Below are 18,535 nucleotides of genomic sequence, written 5' to 3' on the forward strand. Positions count from 1 at the left end.
AATGAATGATAATCATTCTGTTTTTTAATTCTTCGTCGAATTAATCATCAAAAATATTCACTTTTAATCGCATAATGCTATGCCTGTTACAAAATAAGCATGTGAATGAAAAGAGGAAAGAAAAAAAGGAGAGGAAAAGATTCAGCAACTGTATTATTTTCCTGCCGCCGTAATCTTATTTTACTTCTGATTTCTGCCAGTGTTCCTGTGTTATTTAGAATAAAGAATTATAGCAGGTTGCGTACATGTCATCTGTATCTTACATTTGCCAAAGAAAAGGTGTGAGTTGTGAACTTTGTCCTTGCCTTCTAGATTCGGAAAGAAGAAAGATGATAAAGTTGGGAAAACGGAACAGAAAGGTACACAGAAGTCGGGGCACCCGGGAGAAGAAGATCTGGGAAGAATGAAGGAAGAAAGGGAGAGGTGAGGAAAACACAGACACCCCCTCCCCTTTATGGACCGTGGAATCTGTGTTTAAGTTACCAACTTCCGATAATCAACAGGAGGGATTTCAGTTGAAGTATACCAGAGAGCTGGGGCCTCCCTGATAAAGCAAACCACCTTGCCAGGGAACCATAGCTATGTCTTCATCTTGTCAGACCTGTAGTCCCATTCTACATCTCTCCCGTTCTGACTCCATTGGTGCATATTTTCCCATGGCTTAAAGAATGATTTTTTTCTCCTGCTAATCCAAAGGTCATTTTGATATTGATGTTTAGAACTCTCAAGTTCCCCTAGTCTGTTCCTCATTTTTGACAGCCTGCTACATGCCTTTCCTACTTATATTCTGCTAACTCCATTTGGCCATGTAATTTGAGAAGTACATGTCCCCCTGTCCCCCATTTCTCAAAAGCTCCTGTCTTTTATTAGGCTATCAGCAAGCTGAAAGCCTGCCGCCCATCCGGAAGGGCCGGTTTCATAGACGGGTGATGGCTGCTCGTGAGGGCCGAATGCTCCTACTGGAGAGCATGGTGCTCCATCAGACAAGAGGTCCTTCATGTCCCTCATAGTCTTTGACGTTAACTCTGGCACTTCCCCCATGTAGATGTGAAAATGTCTGATTTTAAAACATGCAATTGAATACTCCTATGTCTCCTGAAAATTCTTTACCTTCTGAACAAAATGAAGCTCAGAGAAAGACTAAGATGAGACAGGACTGGATCTAATTTTATGTATTTGTGATTGCTCAGGGGATGCCAAATGTATCTAGTTTTTCACTTGTTATTAGCTAAGTTTATCCTCGTGGGTTTTTTTATTTTATTTTAGCATCCATTCTTATAGCTTATCACTGTAGCATATGTACTAAGGAAAACACATCTATTCATTGTGTTTTTGAGCACACAGCAGCCTAAAGTCTCTCTGGCTAACCTTTTACCCCTTCTTGCACACAATTTTGATTGAGAAGGCTGACTTTACCAATAAGAGAGGAGAGGCTATTTAGTTCTTTCTCATTTCTGAGAAGTTGATAAGCTGTGGTTCCAGGGTCACCAGAACAGTTAAAAGGAAATCAGTTTTCTACATTGATGTTGTCTATTCACCTGACAGCTCCGCTAAAGACGAGAAAGGTCCTCCCCATCATAGGCCAGGATGCAGAAATCCTGCAATGTAAATGCAATTCTGACACAGGTTTTAATGCATGCACTGGCAGACACATCCGCACTCTGAGCCTGCATCACCGACCTTTGCAGGTCCCCTGACTTCATTATTGAGACTGTCCCTGTGCCTCATCTTTGGGAATCTGAGCTGTTTCCAAGAATGCAGACTGGGCATTTTTTGCAGTCCATTGCTTGCTTGAGTTGGGGGTAAAGTCTCCCAGTAGCAAGTGGACTGCGTGCCAGCTGGAAAATTGATAACTCATAAAACAAGGTGGGCTGCCTCGAAGCAAGAGTTCATTTCCTTTCTGGTTCTGCCTTTAGGAAGCAGGTGCCTGCGGGAGTTTTGTTCTTAAAAGCAAAGCTGTAAATTTGCCTCAGCTGACTATATAGGCTTCAGGTCTAATATTCTTAAAATATGTCTGGTGAAAATATTGAAAGGGCTGTACTATTAGCTTGCACTTAAGTCACCCCGCACACATGAACACATAAAACAGATCCAATATGGGTTTCCTACAGACAACCCTGTCTCAGTCAAGTGTTGAAGAAGAAGTGGAAGGAACTGATTTTAGGGTTGGGTGCTATAGAATTAATGGCCAAGGCATTTCAACACTCACTGTTTGAGGACCATGGAGGGTGGAGATGGAGCTGAACATGTGGTCTTGTTCCCAACCATGGAGTACTGGTTTTGGGCTGATCCACAGGAAACCAATTTACAGCTCTCATGGATCTCAGCAAGTATGCCTCTCTTAATGGAGAGTTGCCATGGAGGAAAGAAATGAAAATAGAAAATATTGATAAATGTTATTGTTGTCCCTTTTACTTGATATAATCAAAGTTTGTTTCCTTGAAATGAGTCAAACTATCTTATTGCTTACTAATTCTGTCAAGGCTCTGTGCATATAATGGTTTTCCATTAGCCGTTTTCAAAGTATTTAAAGCCATTAAATAAAGTACATAATATACAGCATGGGACATCGCAGTTGGTAGAACCAATTTATAAGCTTGCAGGAATTTTGTGAGCTAGTCCATCCGTGAGTTCTTTAAAATGGGTATACGGATATTTTAAATTACTTTTAAAATGAGATTTTTTTTTTGAGAAGACAGTTTACTAACTGTACACTAACAAAAGTCTAAATCAACTTCCTTCACTGTATAACCAAAAAGATATTACCAAAAGTGCAAACAGGAAAAAAAAGTAAAATATATGGTTTAAGTCATAAAATATGGTCTGTGGGTCACCTGTGTCCATCTGGATCACTAGAAGAATCCAAATCTTGGAAGCTGCCGTACAGGAATCATTGTTTATTCAATAGATAAATCTGAGGTGTCTCTTCAGCTTCCTGAAAAACACTGTCTTGAAGGAATAGAATGCAGTTCAAACATCAGGCCTTCTTATTTTAGGAAATATGATACCCAGAAATTTTCCCTATTAAGACCGAGTAGCCCAGACTACAGGTTCCATCACCTTTCTTCATGAGCCCTCTCTAAAGCAATGTACCTAGGCGACGCGCTCTTCCACAGATGTGTGAAGGGTCCTTGGCACACCCAGCCTAGGATGAGCTACAGACTCCAGAGCTGTGTTCTCAACCTTCCTAATGCTGCAGCCCTTTAATATAGTTCCGGGCGATCCCAACCATTAACTATTTCATTGCTACTTCATAACTGTGATACTGTTATGAACAATAATATAAATATCTGTGTTTTCTGGTGGTCTTAGGGGACACCTGTAAAAGAGACAGTCAATCCTACAAAAGATTGTGACCTGCATTGAGAACCACTGCTCTAGAATTATCGCCCTGTACCCCACAGGTAGGGAAAGGTCATAAACTCATGAAAAAACATTTTGGGAAATATAAAATAAATAATTCTATAACAACCCCCAGCCACTATTAATAGTTTTGTAATCCGTCTTCTATACCTACTTGTCCTTTAGAAACTTGATATCCATGCTGCAAAGATCACATAGTTCTATTCTCACATCGCAATCTTCCAACTCGTCCCCATGACCTTTGTGTTTTTAAAACACGTCATCTTGATCACTGCTGACTACTCTGTCTACTTAGCCTACGTATATTATTTGTCTTCCATTATCAAACAGTTATCTGCTTATGTAATTTTACTGTTCCAGAAAGTACTTTGATTAGCATCATTAGGTTCAAAGTCCTTATAGATTACCTCTTAAATTACAGAGTTCGTGGGAAGCATCAATGTTGATTCTGTCTTTGTCCTAGTATTAATCTAACCTTTGTTCTAAACTTCAGGATAATATGATTCCTCTTCCACTTATTCATCATATTATTGTTCTTATTTTTCATATCTTTTTATAAATTAGCTACAATCTAATTCCTGATATGGGAGTGATTAGTGCTGTATGTGGAACTTTACCTAGAACTATACCCTGACAATGTTAATGAAACCATATAACAGGTAGAGTAGCCTATAGAAACAGAGTCTGTAATGCTAATTGTCAATGGGAAAAGGAGGACATTTAGTATGTGTAGAGACATTTCTGACTGCCATTACTCCAAAAGGATGGGGGAGAGTGAGTTTTTACTGCTTTTTTACTGGATAGAAATCTCTAAACATCTACAATGTACAAGACTTTCTTCCCCTACAAGAATAAATTATTCAATCCAAATGTCAATAGTGTAGTGTTGAGACCCTTTCTAATCACAGGAATTTACAAAATGTAAGAAAAACTTCCTAAATATCAGTAATTAATTGTATTATCTCATAGTATCCTGTGGCTAATGCAGAGAAACACTCAGTTTGCCAGATGACATGACTCAAAGGATTATTAGTTCTGTGAGAAATTGTGCCTAAATATTGCCAATGAACACTGCATCTATATAAGCATGCAAGGATAGTTTTTCTTGAACATTTACTTTAATGCTGTCCTGCTGAGTACTAATACTGGTGATGGTGGCCTGCTGATCAGCCATGGGTGCCAAGCATTGAAGAGGTTGACAAGCGTGTGTGCTGGCAGAGGCATCTGGAACCATGGGGAGAATCAAACATAAAGAAGTTAATAGGAATAAATGTAAAATCTTATATTCGGACCCAAGAATGAGCTGTACAAACACAGGATGTGGAAGGTTTGACTTAATACCAAATATATGAAATTTTTGCCTGATGGTTTTAGTTGAGGCTAAGTGTAGCATGAGTCAACATAGGGATGTGCCTGCCAAAACTTAATCCATTCTAGGCTGCATTACTGGAAGTTCATGTACAAAATGAAGAAACAATAATTCCTATTTTACACGGCTCACATCACACCTGGTATAGCCCAAGACTTTGTCCCACTCTACACTGCAGTCCGCATTTCTGAAAAGCACTGGAGAACCTGGAGAGGCACAGCTGGGACATGAGCTGGCTTCAGATACAAGCGAGAATATATTTATTTACAACACCATTTTCATCCTATTCTACTTCATCTATTCGTCAACCTGTTATTTAGTTACTTGAAGATACTAATAGAGCATTATCTTAAGAGAGGCATTCTTCAGCTTAATAAAAAAGAAGCACCCTAAACATTAGAATGCACTATGAAACCGTGAGTTTGTTGACACTTGAAATGTCTAATAAGAAGCCAGTGACTAGATTTAGAAAAGATTAGTTCATCAAGTAAATATTAGAATTTTATTAACCTCAATCACTGATGTATTCCTTCCATGTCTTAATTATATGCACACATATTCAAATAAATAAAATATCAGTTCTTGCAAATGAAATACACTAAGCCATATACTGACTAAAATAATTGCAAGGATCATTAATGCTACATTTTCTTTATATGATCTCTAGGGTATCTTCCAGATGTTAGACTGTGAGAAATATCCAAGTATAGAAGAATTCACACTGAACTTCTAGAGCAATCTCTCCTGAACTTGCCAAAGCACTGACTCATGTAGTGTATATAACACTCTTCTTGGGGTATGCAAGGCCAAGTTTCTCACTCGTGATTGTGTAGTGGGATTTTCTCATCCCCTATTCGATTTCCTGAGTTTATGATGTGTCCCCTTTTGACCCAAGTCAAACGGTCCATGGCAATGAAACCCTGCATTAAATAAACTCATCATTTTTGTTCATGCTTCAGTGAAATGGGCCATAATAAAACATTAGTTTCAAAGGTCTTTATTCACTGCTAGATGATGAACTCAATATAATATGCAAAGATTATTTGTCCTGGCTAAATTAAATTAGCATTTCCCACACATTCAGATTATGTAAATTAGTATCCTGAGCTGACAGCAAGATTGTTTTAACATGTCATTAATTTTAGTTGTTTAATTCCAAGAACTAAGTTTGTAATCTTTTCCAAAGTGTGATTTTTTTTAAAAGTCTTAGGCTTGTAATGTAGTTAAATACTTGTCTTCCTAGTATCTTCTCAAGACAGGTAGAGAAAGTCTATAGAAAAATACACCCACACACATACACAACTGCCTCTTTACTTAGGATTACTATATTGACTAACAGATCTCCATTGACACCAAAGACTGATTTCCATTAAAGTCCCATATTATTGAACCAGAAATGAAAATTCACTAAGTGCAGCCTCTTACTAAAACTAAAACAAAAAAAAGTTAATAACATAAAATGTAGTTATTCCAATGTAGACCCTCCATCCCCTTTTACCACGTCAAGGTTTGCTTTGCAGGGAGACCATTTGTCACATTAATTAAATATTGCATGTGTGGATCGTATTAAAACCCGAGCGGATAACTGAAGCCACTGGGGGACCACAATGTGTCCAGCTTCAGCACTGAGAAGCCTGAAAACATATGGGGCTCGCTCTCAGCAACAGACCTGGACAGAATGCCAGTGAGGGTGAAGCTAGGATTGAGGAAAATTAATCGGTCTCGGTGTCTGAATTCAAGATTCTTGGTTTTCTTTCCTTTCAGAATGCCTTCCAAGAACTGCAGAGGCTTCTCCCTCACCTTATCGGCTAGGCTGCTTGTCTTCCCTTAGTTCCAATCAATACATGTGTTTTTGATATTTGGCAAACCAAGATTTAATTATGCAGCTGCAAATTCCCCACATAAACGAAATGTATCTTAGAGATATAAAAACATTCAGAAACCATTTTATAGTTTGAGAATTCAAGTGGGCAAAAATCTATTCCCAACCTCTTCGTATTTGATTTAATTATGGAGGACTTTTATGTTACTGGAAATTGAAATGAAAACCAGAATAAGAGTACAGTTTCTCCAACATTTGTTCATGATTTTTTTGTGTGAAAAGAAGATAGATGCACAGTATAGACTGAGAACGTATTGCATGGTAAATTAATATTTTAACTGTAACTCACATACTGCACTCTGAATCCCACATAGAGCAACAAATGAATTAACAGGGTTTTGTCATTATTTTACTCTAAAAAGAAATACATGTTTTATTAAAGAAACCAGAAGGTTGATTTCTTTAATTTGCCAAGTGACTCTTGATAATTAATTATTTACTGAACTTAATCTTTGGCACAATTTAAACTGTTGAAAACACCCATGTTTTGGCATGGTTACATACAAATGATTAATTCAGCATGGTTTGACTTGTCAATGAATACCCCTGTCTTTTGCAGTAGAATTTGCTGGGTCCCATGGTTTGGGCAAAATAAAATGTTGGAATGATTCCCAGTTTTAATAGTCCCAATTTATTATTACCACTGAACCCTGATCAGATCATGGACTGGATTAGATCCCAGTTTTTCAAAATACCCCAATTTATGGCTCCTCTAGAATCCTGTTTTTTGGTTTTTTGGTTTGTTTTTTAAGTGCATTTGAATAGAACTTTGGTTGGCTAGAAAAGACTGGGTTAATTACCTATAGCTTCTTAGATCATCCCACTCCGTGGAAGTTATGAAAAACATTATTAGATAGCATTTCTCAGGACAAAGTCGTGCTCTCCTTTTACGCTGACAGAAGGAAGTGATCAGGTTGCTGGTTTTCATAGTACTAAGCGTCTTCAGCGACTGGGAAAGGGTTTTGCTGTATGGCATTGATTACAGTTGTGCTAAGGTAGAGAGCAAAAATGGAGGCGACACACAGAGGATGGCAGTGTGGGCACAACTCACAATCACCCTTTCTTCAATGGCAGTCTGTCAGGATTACCCCTGATTTACAGGGGCAAAGTGTCAAACGCAGGGCGATATGGGGGGCTTGATGTAATATGTCTACTTTCATGTGCTCACTGTGACACATATCTTCTTAGAAATGCTGGTGATCTACAACAAAACTTGGCACACTACAATATTCTTATAGACAAGTGGTGGGCATACCTATATCCACTTGCCACGCCAGCATCTTTTATGAGCCAAAATCCTTTTATGGAATTTGAATCAATGTTAGAAGTGCTGTATTAGCAACCACTTGTCAGCTGAGCTGGATTAATACATAGAATGAATCACTGGACTGGCACACTTTCCAAGAGTCATTTAGGGAAGCGTCTAGAAAGCACACTGCTTGAACCTTGTTTTAAAAGAGTACTTCTGTATGAATATACCCTGAAGTAGCATAGCACATTAGTATATGCAATAGTAGCACTGTTGGAATCAATTCTAAAGAAGACTCTAAACTACTCAGAGCGATTCTCAGAAATCTTAGAATATATAATCTAATTTTAAAAATGGGAAAAGATTCAGTGGATACAGGACATTGGTTTTAATATACACATATTAAATAAAATATATTTGCTATTATCAGAAAACTGGTAACTCACTAAATTTTATGTCAATAGAGAGTTATGTTTCAATGTAGATTGTGTTTAGCAATACAACATTTTCTGTGAAAGCTTTGGGGAGTATAACTGGTAGAAAGGCATTTGAAGACTGGGATTTACATCTACGCATCCAATGCGCAGGGAATAAACCACTTTTAGGGATGGACACATATTGCCCCCCGCCCCGTTTCTTATCATGAAATGAAATGGTAATAACAAATATTTTGCTTGGGGAGAATGCCTTTTAATTGCTAAGATCCTTAGAAGAAAAAACCTTTCCAAAATTTAGAAATAAGAAAAAAAGGTTAATGATTCCAGACCATTTACTGTATAGTAAACTTAATTTGCTAAAAGTGCTCTAAAGATGAAGTTGTATTAAATTGTTAGAGATCAAGAGACATGCTAGAATGCTGTGTCATCATCTTCTCTTAGTTGGACACATTTCTGTTGTATCCTGCTTTGGAAAGCCTCCATGACAGCACATCACCCTGCAAGGCAGGGTCAGGCATTGTTCACATCATTGGCAATCTTTTCTAGTTGGAAGACTGTTCAGATTCTTGTCTCTCAGAACCTGCCTTCCCACACCCCACCAGCACACCCTTGTTCTAGAAACTATGACCCAGGCCTGAGATTAGAGTGAGAAAATGTGGTCATAATTTTTCCACATTTCTTAAGAAATTGAAAATTTCTGAGTGCCCTCCACTTGGGGTGTTTTTCCCTCTGAGGTGTCATAATACTTGCTAGTTGTCAGAGTTTGGACAGGTACTGTTGGAATTTATGTAGTAGAAAGCAAGGATACTTCTCAAGATCCTACAGTGTGTGTGTGTGTGTGTGTGTGTGTGTGTGTGTGTGTGTGTGTGTGTGTGTGTTTGTGTAGCGGGGGACCCTCTTCAACAAAAGTAGTTATCCAGCCCAGGATGTCAGTTGTACCAAGGATGAAAAGCCATATGGAAGATACATAGATAATATATAGATGCTTAATATAGAAGAAACATACTCTAGATATTTGAAACATAATATACATATACCAATATAGACAGAAATAGACTCCAGATACTTAAGATCGCTGCAGTTGAACCTGAGAGTGTGTGTTTTGAAAGCACTTCCTGAGTGATTTTATTATAGCCACATTTCTAACCAAATCAACCTACCTATGGCCTAGAGGACACATGTGGCCAAAAGGAAAGAATGGGTGGGGCATTGGTGACAGACCTGATCCAGTATAAACACCCACTGCCGTACTACCAAACTGCCACAAGCTTCTCATCTGGTAAGTGAGAAATCTGTGTCTCCGATCGTCGGGAAAATGAAAAGTAGTGTTTATGAGGCAAGCACCTGGTTCACTCTAGGCGCTCAGTGTTGTTTCCCGGCCTGCTTTGGGGATTAAAGCTCCCACTTACCCACTCAGTAGCCTTTGGAGCCTGGAATGCTCTGAACCTCACCATCTGTGAAAGTTACTGAGCTGGATCCTGTTACAATGAAGAAGGCCAACTTGAGTGCAGACTTCGCCCAGCTGGGAGTGACGCCAGATACTTCCATTCAAGAAGCATCACCTCATTTCTTATTGATCACCGGTTGTAGGGAGCTTGGCATAGGGCGGCAGCACAGTAGCGAGGGAGTGTGGTCGGCAGCCAGAGCTTGGCAGCGTGAAAACAAATGCACCGAGAAGGGACACAAATGGCGAGAGTTACTGCCAGCTCCTCCAAGTTCACAGGGTGTGGAGCTGCAGGAAACACTTGTAACCACAGCCATTAAACCCATAAAGCCTTCGCATTTGCATTTCTCCTATATGTGTTGCATTAAGGGGCAGTGGTTAACTCTGGCCTGCTAACATTTTGGAACTAGTCTTTGGTGGAAACAGAATCCACATGATAGTTTAGCCCCCTTGCATTCTCTCTCACTCATCTGACTTTGCCCTATACAATTTTACCACACACTTTAAGTGGCTTCAGAACATTTTTTTTTTAAAATAATAATCTGACCCCTTTTCCAGACTCAAAAATTTCTTTTGCTCTCTAATTTGTGCCTCTGGCATCTGAGAAAGGAGGAGGACAGAGTCCTTTACGCTATTGTCTAAAGGGTTACTTCACTGACAGGTCGCTCTCAAAGAATAGCAACAGTAGTAACACAGGGTTGTTTAGGAAAACGTTTTACATATGCATGCTCCTGGAGAAGCTTAGCAACTATATAATTATTTGTCAAGTCATGGCTTTTTTGAGGTTTTTCTCCTAATGTTTATGAGTGTTTGCTTGAATAGATGCCTGTGTACCACCTGCATACTTGTCCAAAGAGCCAGAAGGCAGCAGCTCCTGTGACTGGAGTTACAAATGGCCTTGAACTGTTGCCTAGGTGCTGGGAATTAAACCCAGGTCCTCTGGAAGAACGTCTAGTGTTCTCACCCACTAAGCCATCTCTGCAGCCCCAACCATAACTTCTTAAAACAGAGATACAGATTAAAGTGACTAGGCCAGTGACACTGGTTAAGTGTCCCTTAGGTGAAATGTTTGGGTTCAGATGTGTTTCAGATGCCAAAGTTCTCTCAGTTTTGGACTATTATTCATACAGACATTACCAGTTAAGCATTCTAGTCTGCAAATATGAAATGCCCCAAAATTCAAAAAAGTTATGAACACCAAGTGACTCTACAACAGCAGTTTGGATTTGAGGACACTTTGGATTTTATATTAGAAATGTTCCACCTGTTATGAGTGACAAAGTTACTCCTTCCCCTAAAACTTTCAATGGCTGCCTAATGAAACCGTCCAACCACCTTGGCTTGATGTGTCTGTGACAGCATCCTGACTTCATAATCAAAATTTCTATTCCAGAACCATGTAAGTTTATGGTTCTTGATATTTTACAGCCCCGGGAAAACTAATTCTTTCCTCCCTTCTCCCTCCTCCTCTTGTTCTTCTTACCCCCTCACATCTTTCTTCCTGAAGGAACAAGCAAAGGATGAGAAAATTTCAGAAAAATATGTATAATCTTGCAGTTGGTGTAGGGAAGAGGCAGGCTTAGAACCAAAACTACATAATACTGGTGCTCGCCGCCATTCAAGGCAAGCTCATAGCTCATTGCACAGCCCATCCTGGGAGCTTCTTTTAGAGTGGCATTAATCATCATAGCGTTATTGAGCTTCTGAGTTCCTATAAAATTCATACGATAAAGCACCTAGAACAGTGTTTCAGCTTTGCACTCAGTTGGCACACATTGTCATTATCAATATTGCCCTTTCTATGCATGTTTGTAATTTCAAGTATAGCTTATCTTTCACTAGATTTCAATTGTCCTGGGGCTAGAACCATACCTTAGTCATTCCTTTAATTCTGTCACTATCCAATACACTATATTTCACAGGATAAACAATAAATACTTGTTAATGGATGGGTGGATGGATGGATGATGGATGGATGGATGGATGGATAGAAAGATATAAGACCATCCTGTTACCCTAACTTTAATTTTATTTTTCAAGTGAATAATTGATTATAAGGAGCTCAGATACAGAATGGGCTGAACAAATGTTAGACAAAACCATCTAGTTTAGGGAAGTAAGACTTTGAGGAGGCTATGAAATATCAAGAAATGCAAATTCTTTTGTTGTTGGTAGTAGGTCAGTGGAACTGTCAGTGAAGTGTAGTGGCCAGTCTGTTAGGACTGTCTATTGCTAGACCAGATCCTCAAAGACAAGACCAGAAAAATGCATGGAATCCCTCTACTTATAAACTAGTAAAATGCCATAGGGTCAGAGAGCCAGCTTTGTGGCTTTGTTCTGTTGCTTTGCTTTGTTTTGTTGTTTGTTTAAACTGAATTCAACACCATCCTCTTTCATATGCTTAGACGCAACCACTTGATATTTCTTTCAGAAACATTCATTTCAATATTTTGAAGTGAAATACTGCCATTGAATTTGATGGTATGGAAGAGAAAGAGAAACACTGTCCTTGGCTTAATCTCTGTCAAAGAAGGATGTCATAGTGGTTATATTGAGCTGAACCAGTCTGGAATCATGGCACCAGTGAGCAAGCATGAATAACCGTGACAGCAGTGTAGTAAGCACATCCACAGAGCTGCTGTCTCGGGGAGACCATGCCACAGAGCTCCAAGCACAAACATGGCAGATAATGTTAACTGAAGTGGAGTCTTTACCTTGTAAATTATTCCTTATTATATCCTTTCCTGCAAACTGTAGGTCCTGGCTGCCTTAAAAGTAGAAATTGATATCAGAATTTTAATGTTACTCATATAATTTTAAAAATACATGAAATACTAATAATCAATGGGGACATAGTAACCATGTAGTAAAATATACTGCTAAAAATCTTGCCTATTTTTGAGAGCATGCTGTTCTGCTTAGAAATTGCACCAACTAGCACCAGTTTTAAAAAGCAAATAGATGAGTTGATGAGAACTAGCTTAGACAAATCATATTTAAAATAATAATGAATTCCATTATTGACAGAATCAACAGCTAATTAAAAATACTATCAGGGAAGATGTAAAAGATGGCAAATTTCCAATACACATTGACACCAAGGCCACTGACATAATTGATATTTGCTCAATACCTAAGATGCCTTGCAATCTCTAATTGAAGCTGGAATAGCCAGAGAAACTTCCAAGTGTGGGGACTCATATTTCTCTCTCTCTCTCTCTCTCTCTCTCTCTCTCTCTCTCTCTCTCTCTCTCTCTCACTGTCACTCACGCACACACACACACACACACACACAATTATATGATGTTTTCAGAAATGCACACATAAATACATGATATTTTCAGAACAAAGCATGCATCTTTTCAAGAAAAAGTATATTTTCAGCTAAACCATCAAAGATATTGTAGGGCTGACTTTGTTTAAGAAAAAAGTCCATTGCATCATGATAATATTCATATGTTTTTGATCTGGCTGTACTAGGTGCAATAAAGTCAAGAAGGATAATTTATGAGTTGGACATTCAAATATCAGAGCTTCATTTTGTAATAAATACATATTGAAAAAGGATCTGCAATAATCAGATGATTAAATATTCTGCCTTTTTAAAGAAAAGGAACATATCTTTAATGAAATATGTCGTTATTATGGTTTACTACTTTTGTATTAAATACAAAATAATCATATACCTGTGCAAGATTTTTTTGAATACAGAAAACTATAAGATTGGTATCATAATTTTTCAGTCCTAACAATCAGTTGTATTGGCAAAAAGTATAAATTTTCCCTAGGAGTTTCAAAGGATAAAGAAGCATAGCCTGACAGAGAAATATAGGATGCAAAAAACAAGATCATTTTACAAAATAAATTGTACAGAATTTGGTAGTTAAATCTTGAGAAAACATAACTCCATCTTTCTAGCAAACAAACCTCAGAGCCAGCAGATCAAGAGTTTGTGTGCTAAAACCACACGTGGCCTAAAATGTGCATGTAACACAAGGTAGGAATAGGTGCCCCATTGGGCTCTATGGACTCTGGTCTGCCATCTCAGCTCTCGGGAGATCATAGGCTTGTCACCAGCCTGAACCATATAACAAGACTCCATTTGGAAAAAAAAAAAAAAAGAAAGAAAGAAAGAAAGAAAGAAAGAAAGAAAGAAAGTAAGTCTAATACCATTCATGATTAGTTCATACCATGTAATGAAATAAGTAAAAAGAAATAAATATAATCTAATAAAGGCTATCACGTGACCCTCGTTGGTAATTTCAGAACTTTTGCATGCATGTTGTTCTTATTCAAATAAGTTTGAGATTCTCTGAGTCCAGAAAATGTTTTTTACAATGAAATGAAAAACAAGTATACTATGGAACAATCAGAAAGTTAAGGTCTTGAGGAATTGAGTAACATGTTTTAGCACATAGGAATCAGCAGGGACTGTAAGGGATACATGTGTGATGTGTTTTATGACTTTACCAGAGCATTTGAAAACATAGAACATCATAATCATGACTATGATTATATTTTACATTGCCGGCTAAGCAGGCATTCCTAATAAAGGAATATGAGAAACTGCTTCAAGCATAGCCTAAGAAGTCATTACATTTTAGTTTAGTATGATATTCTGAGGACATCATTTTAGTCGGAAGAGCTCTTGACTCTGAAAGTCTTTCTTTCTGTAAGAAAATTTTTTCATGCTGAGACCATGAGTGTGGCAGATGAACAGCTGGCGTGGAAGGACATTTCCTAATATTCTGAAGTCAGTACAGTAAGCTGGCTCAGACACGTAAGACAGTACACCAGTAAAGGTAATATACGAACCATGGGTGATTACAAAATTGGTTAAGTACCCATGAGGTGCAAATACCATAAAGGATGCCTAGGAATCAAGCTGTGTTTATTCTGCTTGTATTGATGCTCAAGGAAGAGTTTAAGTAACCCAAAGCAATATCTACAACCCTGGGTGAATTTCATCTTCTAAATTATTTTTGCTGCATGCATACATATATTTATTTATTGGTTTTATTATTTATTTGTTTACTTTTTGTATGCATGTACATGCACAACATGACATGTGCATACCTTTGCACATGTGTGGAAGGTACATTCTCTCTATGTACCATGTGGGTCCCAGGAATCACATTCAGGTTTTCAGACTTGGCAGCCAGGGTATTTACCTTCAGAGCCCTCTCAGTGGCCCCTAAACGAGCACCTAAATATGACACTTCCTAGACAAAGACCTTTAAATGAAGAAACAAATGAGACTTTACTTATTCTTGGGGTCTTCCTGAGAAGGAAAAAAGAATCACACAAGTGATTATCTTCAGATGCTGCAGATGGGGTGTGTGGTGTATGGTTTATGGCATGCATCTCTTTGCACTTTTCCTAGCGTCGTTCTCTGCCTGGTTCCAACAGGCCGAAACCTTGCTCAGAGGATCGTCCTAGACCCTCTCACCTTTTGCTGTAGTGCATGAGTGTTTCTGAATCTGCCATGTGCGGAGCAGTCCCAAGTGGCATTCACGCAGGGCTGCCTCTGGGAGCTCGCTAGCTCCTGAGGCTTCGTACTGAGGCCCCAGTGGATCTGTATTCATTTCAGTCCAGCAAGCCAGGTCTTTCTAACTGGCAGTTCACCTTTGATACCATCGTGTATTCTCCTGTTCTCCTAAACCCCCCTTCCTTTTCCTCATTTATTTTTGTTTGTTGTTTCCTTTTGCATTTCTCATAGGAAAGATTATCTTTTTATCATTTCTAGTCAATCACTCACAATTTATTCCTAAAAACATGTAAGAAAGATATGAAGTTGTGAATATAACTTGGTGATGGAACAAGGCCCCATTTTCAGTATCCAATGGTGGGAAGGAAAGAGGGGGGATGGGTAACAAAAGAGGGAGGGAAGGAGGAAGAGACAGAAAAGGGAAGGGAGGGAGAGAGGAAGGAAGAAAAAAAAGGGAAGGAAGGGGAAAAGGAGGAAATAAAATGATTTTCAAAAAATTCAGTAGTTTGGTCATCTGTAGTACTAATATATTTATTAGGTCCCTGAGAATTTTTTATCCTGGACCATTTTATCATGATTTTGAATTTAAGGTTAAATTAAAGTTATATAAAAAAATCTAAAGCCCAAGAATTTTAATAGGTGATTTCCTGCTATGAATCACCTACAATTTTTATAAGCTATTTTTGGCCTACCCTCTTCAATAATTCAATATGATACTGTTAATTGTCAACTTGACAAAATCTAGAATTACCTTGGAGATGGACCTCTGAACATGTCTGTGGGGGGAAATATCCTGATTCTGTTAAGTAAGAGGGTAAGACCTGCCCACTATGAGTAGCACCATTCCCTACGTGGGAGATTTTAGATTATGTAAGAGTAGAGAAAGCCAGCTGAGCATACATGAGTTCATCCATTGCCTTCTGCTCCTCTATTATGGATGCAATGTATTGAGCTATGCCAGATTCTGCTGCTGTGGCCTCAAACACAGTGATGCAATAGAACCTTGAGGCAAACATTAATTGAGCAGGTAGGCATTTGGGGTAAATGGCACGGTAAATAAAGCATGAGTTTTTTCCTCTAGTTCATAGGTAGGAGGAAGGGTAGAACACAAAGAATTTCATAATGGTAAAGCTAAACTGAAATGCATTCTGTAATAGAGTATGGAATTGTTACATGATCATAGAAAAGGCAGCCACAAAAACTAAAATAAGATAAAAATAAAACCATCGCTGGAACAATGAAACAGACCCTATTTATCATCCAGTATTTCTAGGCACTTGCAACAAAGTCATTAAATTCAATTATAAAGTACAACTTAACTGTACAGCAAATTAAAAGAGATTTTTTTTAAAAATTTAAGTTCTTAATCCCATCAATAATACATGATATTTGTGCTAACGAGAGAGCAATTTAAAACTCAGCGAAATTTTTATTTGAAATCTAAGGGATTTTCTAAGCCATCAGAGTGTTTCTGAATGGTTTCTCTAAAGTTGGCAGGATGCAGTTGAAAGGCTTAGAGTGAAGCTCCCTGGAAAAATTAGTAGTTATCTGAGTCAAGGAAGCTAGCACGGGTTGTAAAATATATTTCCGAAGATGTTTTTCATAAACCATACAGAGAATATAATTTACCTGTAAACTACAATTTCAATACTTTGTAGAGCTCTGTTTAGAATAGATCTGAATATAGGTGTAGATATAGGTAGAAAGGTTGGTGATATGCCATCTAATCGTATATTATACTATGTGTTACATATGTACGGTGTTGTTAGAACATAATCAAAGACATAGCAGGCAAAATAAGCTATAATAATAATTAATTATAATTAAATGAAGGAGCCAACTAGGGTAACTATGAGTCAACTTATTTCGCCTCACACATTGTCATGAGTTTAAGGATCCTGACTAGTCTACCCGAATGTGTGCTTCCATGGTGTATACCTTTACACGTACTTTCTTAACTTTTTCTAATTAACAGTTACACCCAGACTTCATTAATCTGAACTCAGTTAACCAGATTGCAATTATGATGGCTTGACTTATACCTTTTCAGTGTTACAATATTTCCAAAGCAGTAGACGATCTAAAGGAAAACAAGCTGTGAATTTAGATTCTTTTTTCTTGAGTCCCCCTGTGTGGCACAGTCAGTCCTCCTTTGAGTCCTCTGGCAGTGGCACCCAGCTCCAGCTCCCAGGGGGCCATTCTTCCCCAGAGCCAACAACCAATACTCCACAGTGCTCTGCTAAGTTATGATGTTGAGTAGGTTCGAAATATTCACACCAAACATTCAATTCACTGCAGTTTTGACATGTGCTAGGTTGATCAGGAGGTAAAAGTCAACGGGCACCATTAATTTACCATTGCTTCAATCATTACACCAGAAAGGAGAGAGAAGAATCAAGAAAGAATAAGATCTGTTTCCCAGTGCAAAGCACATGCTGGATACTTAGCAAATGGTCGAGAGGCTGGAGTCCACAGCTGATCTCCAGTTCCATTGTCACTCCCCAGCATCCCAAGTAGTATAAGGTGAGAGCTGGAGATGTACAATGTGGCCTTCAAAAAATGTCTGCTTCTCACTGTGCAAGAAAAAAAAATCTATTCAGTGAGTTCCATTAAGGCAAGTTAAAGGATTAATATATTTTAGAAAGATCTGCAGCCAAGAGATTCAAACCAAAAGCATTTACTGCTTTACTCTCTATCAAGCAGAAAATTCAATTAACCACCCCACACCTGGTCCCCTGAGCATTCTGGCCAACTCAGGCCGTGTAGCATTTATTAAAAGTATCTGTGCTCTGCCTACGGTTCTAAGTAAAACTGGGAAGGAGATGAAAGGAGCCGTGTGTACACTTTCGGGAGCGACTGGTTGTGTGTGCAGGCAAAGCCTACGAAAGTGTCTCTCTTACTGCTACCTTTTCTACCCGCATCAGACCTGCGTGGTGGCTATTGTCGCTGGTGACGACTGGTACTGATGTGCCAGAGCACGCTTAAAATAGTTTTTATTGCGTTTAAGTTTATTTAGTCTTCTCCTTCTGAGTTTGGTGCTTTTATCGTTTTCACTTACAAATGAGAGAGGCTACATGATTTGCTCATGGACACAAAATTAGAAGGGAGCTTGGTCTCTGTACTGTCTGACCCCCCTCACCCCATCCTGTCTCTCCATTTCTGAAGCAGCAGGGTTTGCATATCTGTCTGCAGCTGTGGTCTCCTCTGCAGAAAGCTGGGCTTCAGCGGCACTGCATGGGTGAGGATGATGCCTCCCATGAAGATCTTAAAGCAGAAATATAAATGTAAATTTTGCTCATTAAA

The 18,535-nt window shown here is 38.5% G+C and overlaps 1 protein-coding gene across 1 annotated transcript in view; it reads left to right on the forward strand.

The window, feature by feature from the left end:
• The window catches only part of Pard3b (par-3 family cell polarity regulator beta), a 986,886-nt gene that overhangs the window by 787,792 nt on the left and 180,559 nt on the right, over positions 1-18,535 (forward strand). Inside the window, 1 exon segment of the mRNA XM_032901196.1 lies at positions 313-423. Within this exon segment, the coding sequence (XP_032757087.1) occupies positions 313-423 (111 nt within the window).

The sequence above is a fragment of the Rattus rattus genome, chromosome 4 (assembly GCF_011064425.1).
Source record: "Rattus rattus isolate New Zealand chromosome 4, Rrattus_CSIRO_v1, whole genome shotgun sequence".
In the NCBI taxonomy this organism is placed as follows: domain Eukaryota; kingdom Metazoa; phylum Chordata; class Mammalia; order Rodentia; family Muridae; genus Rattus; species Rattus rattus.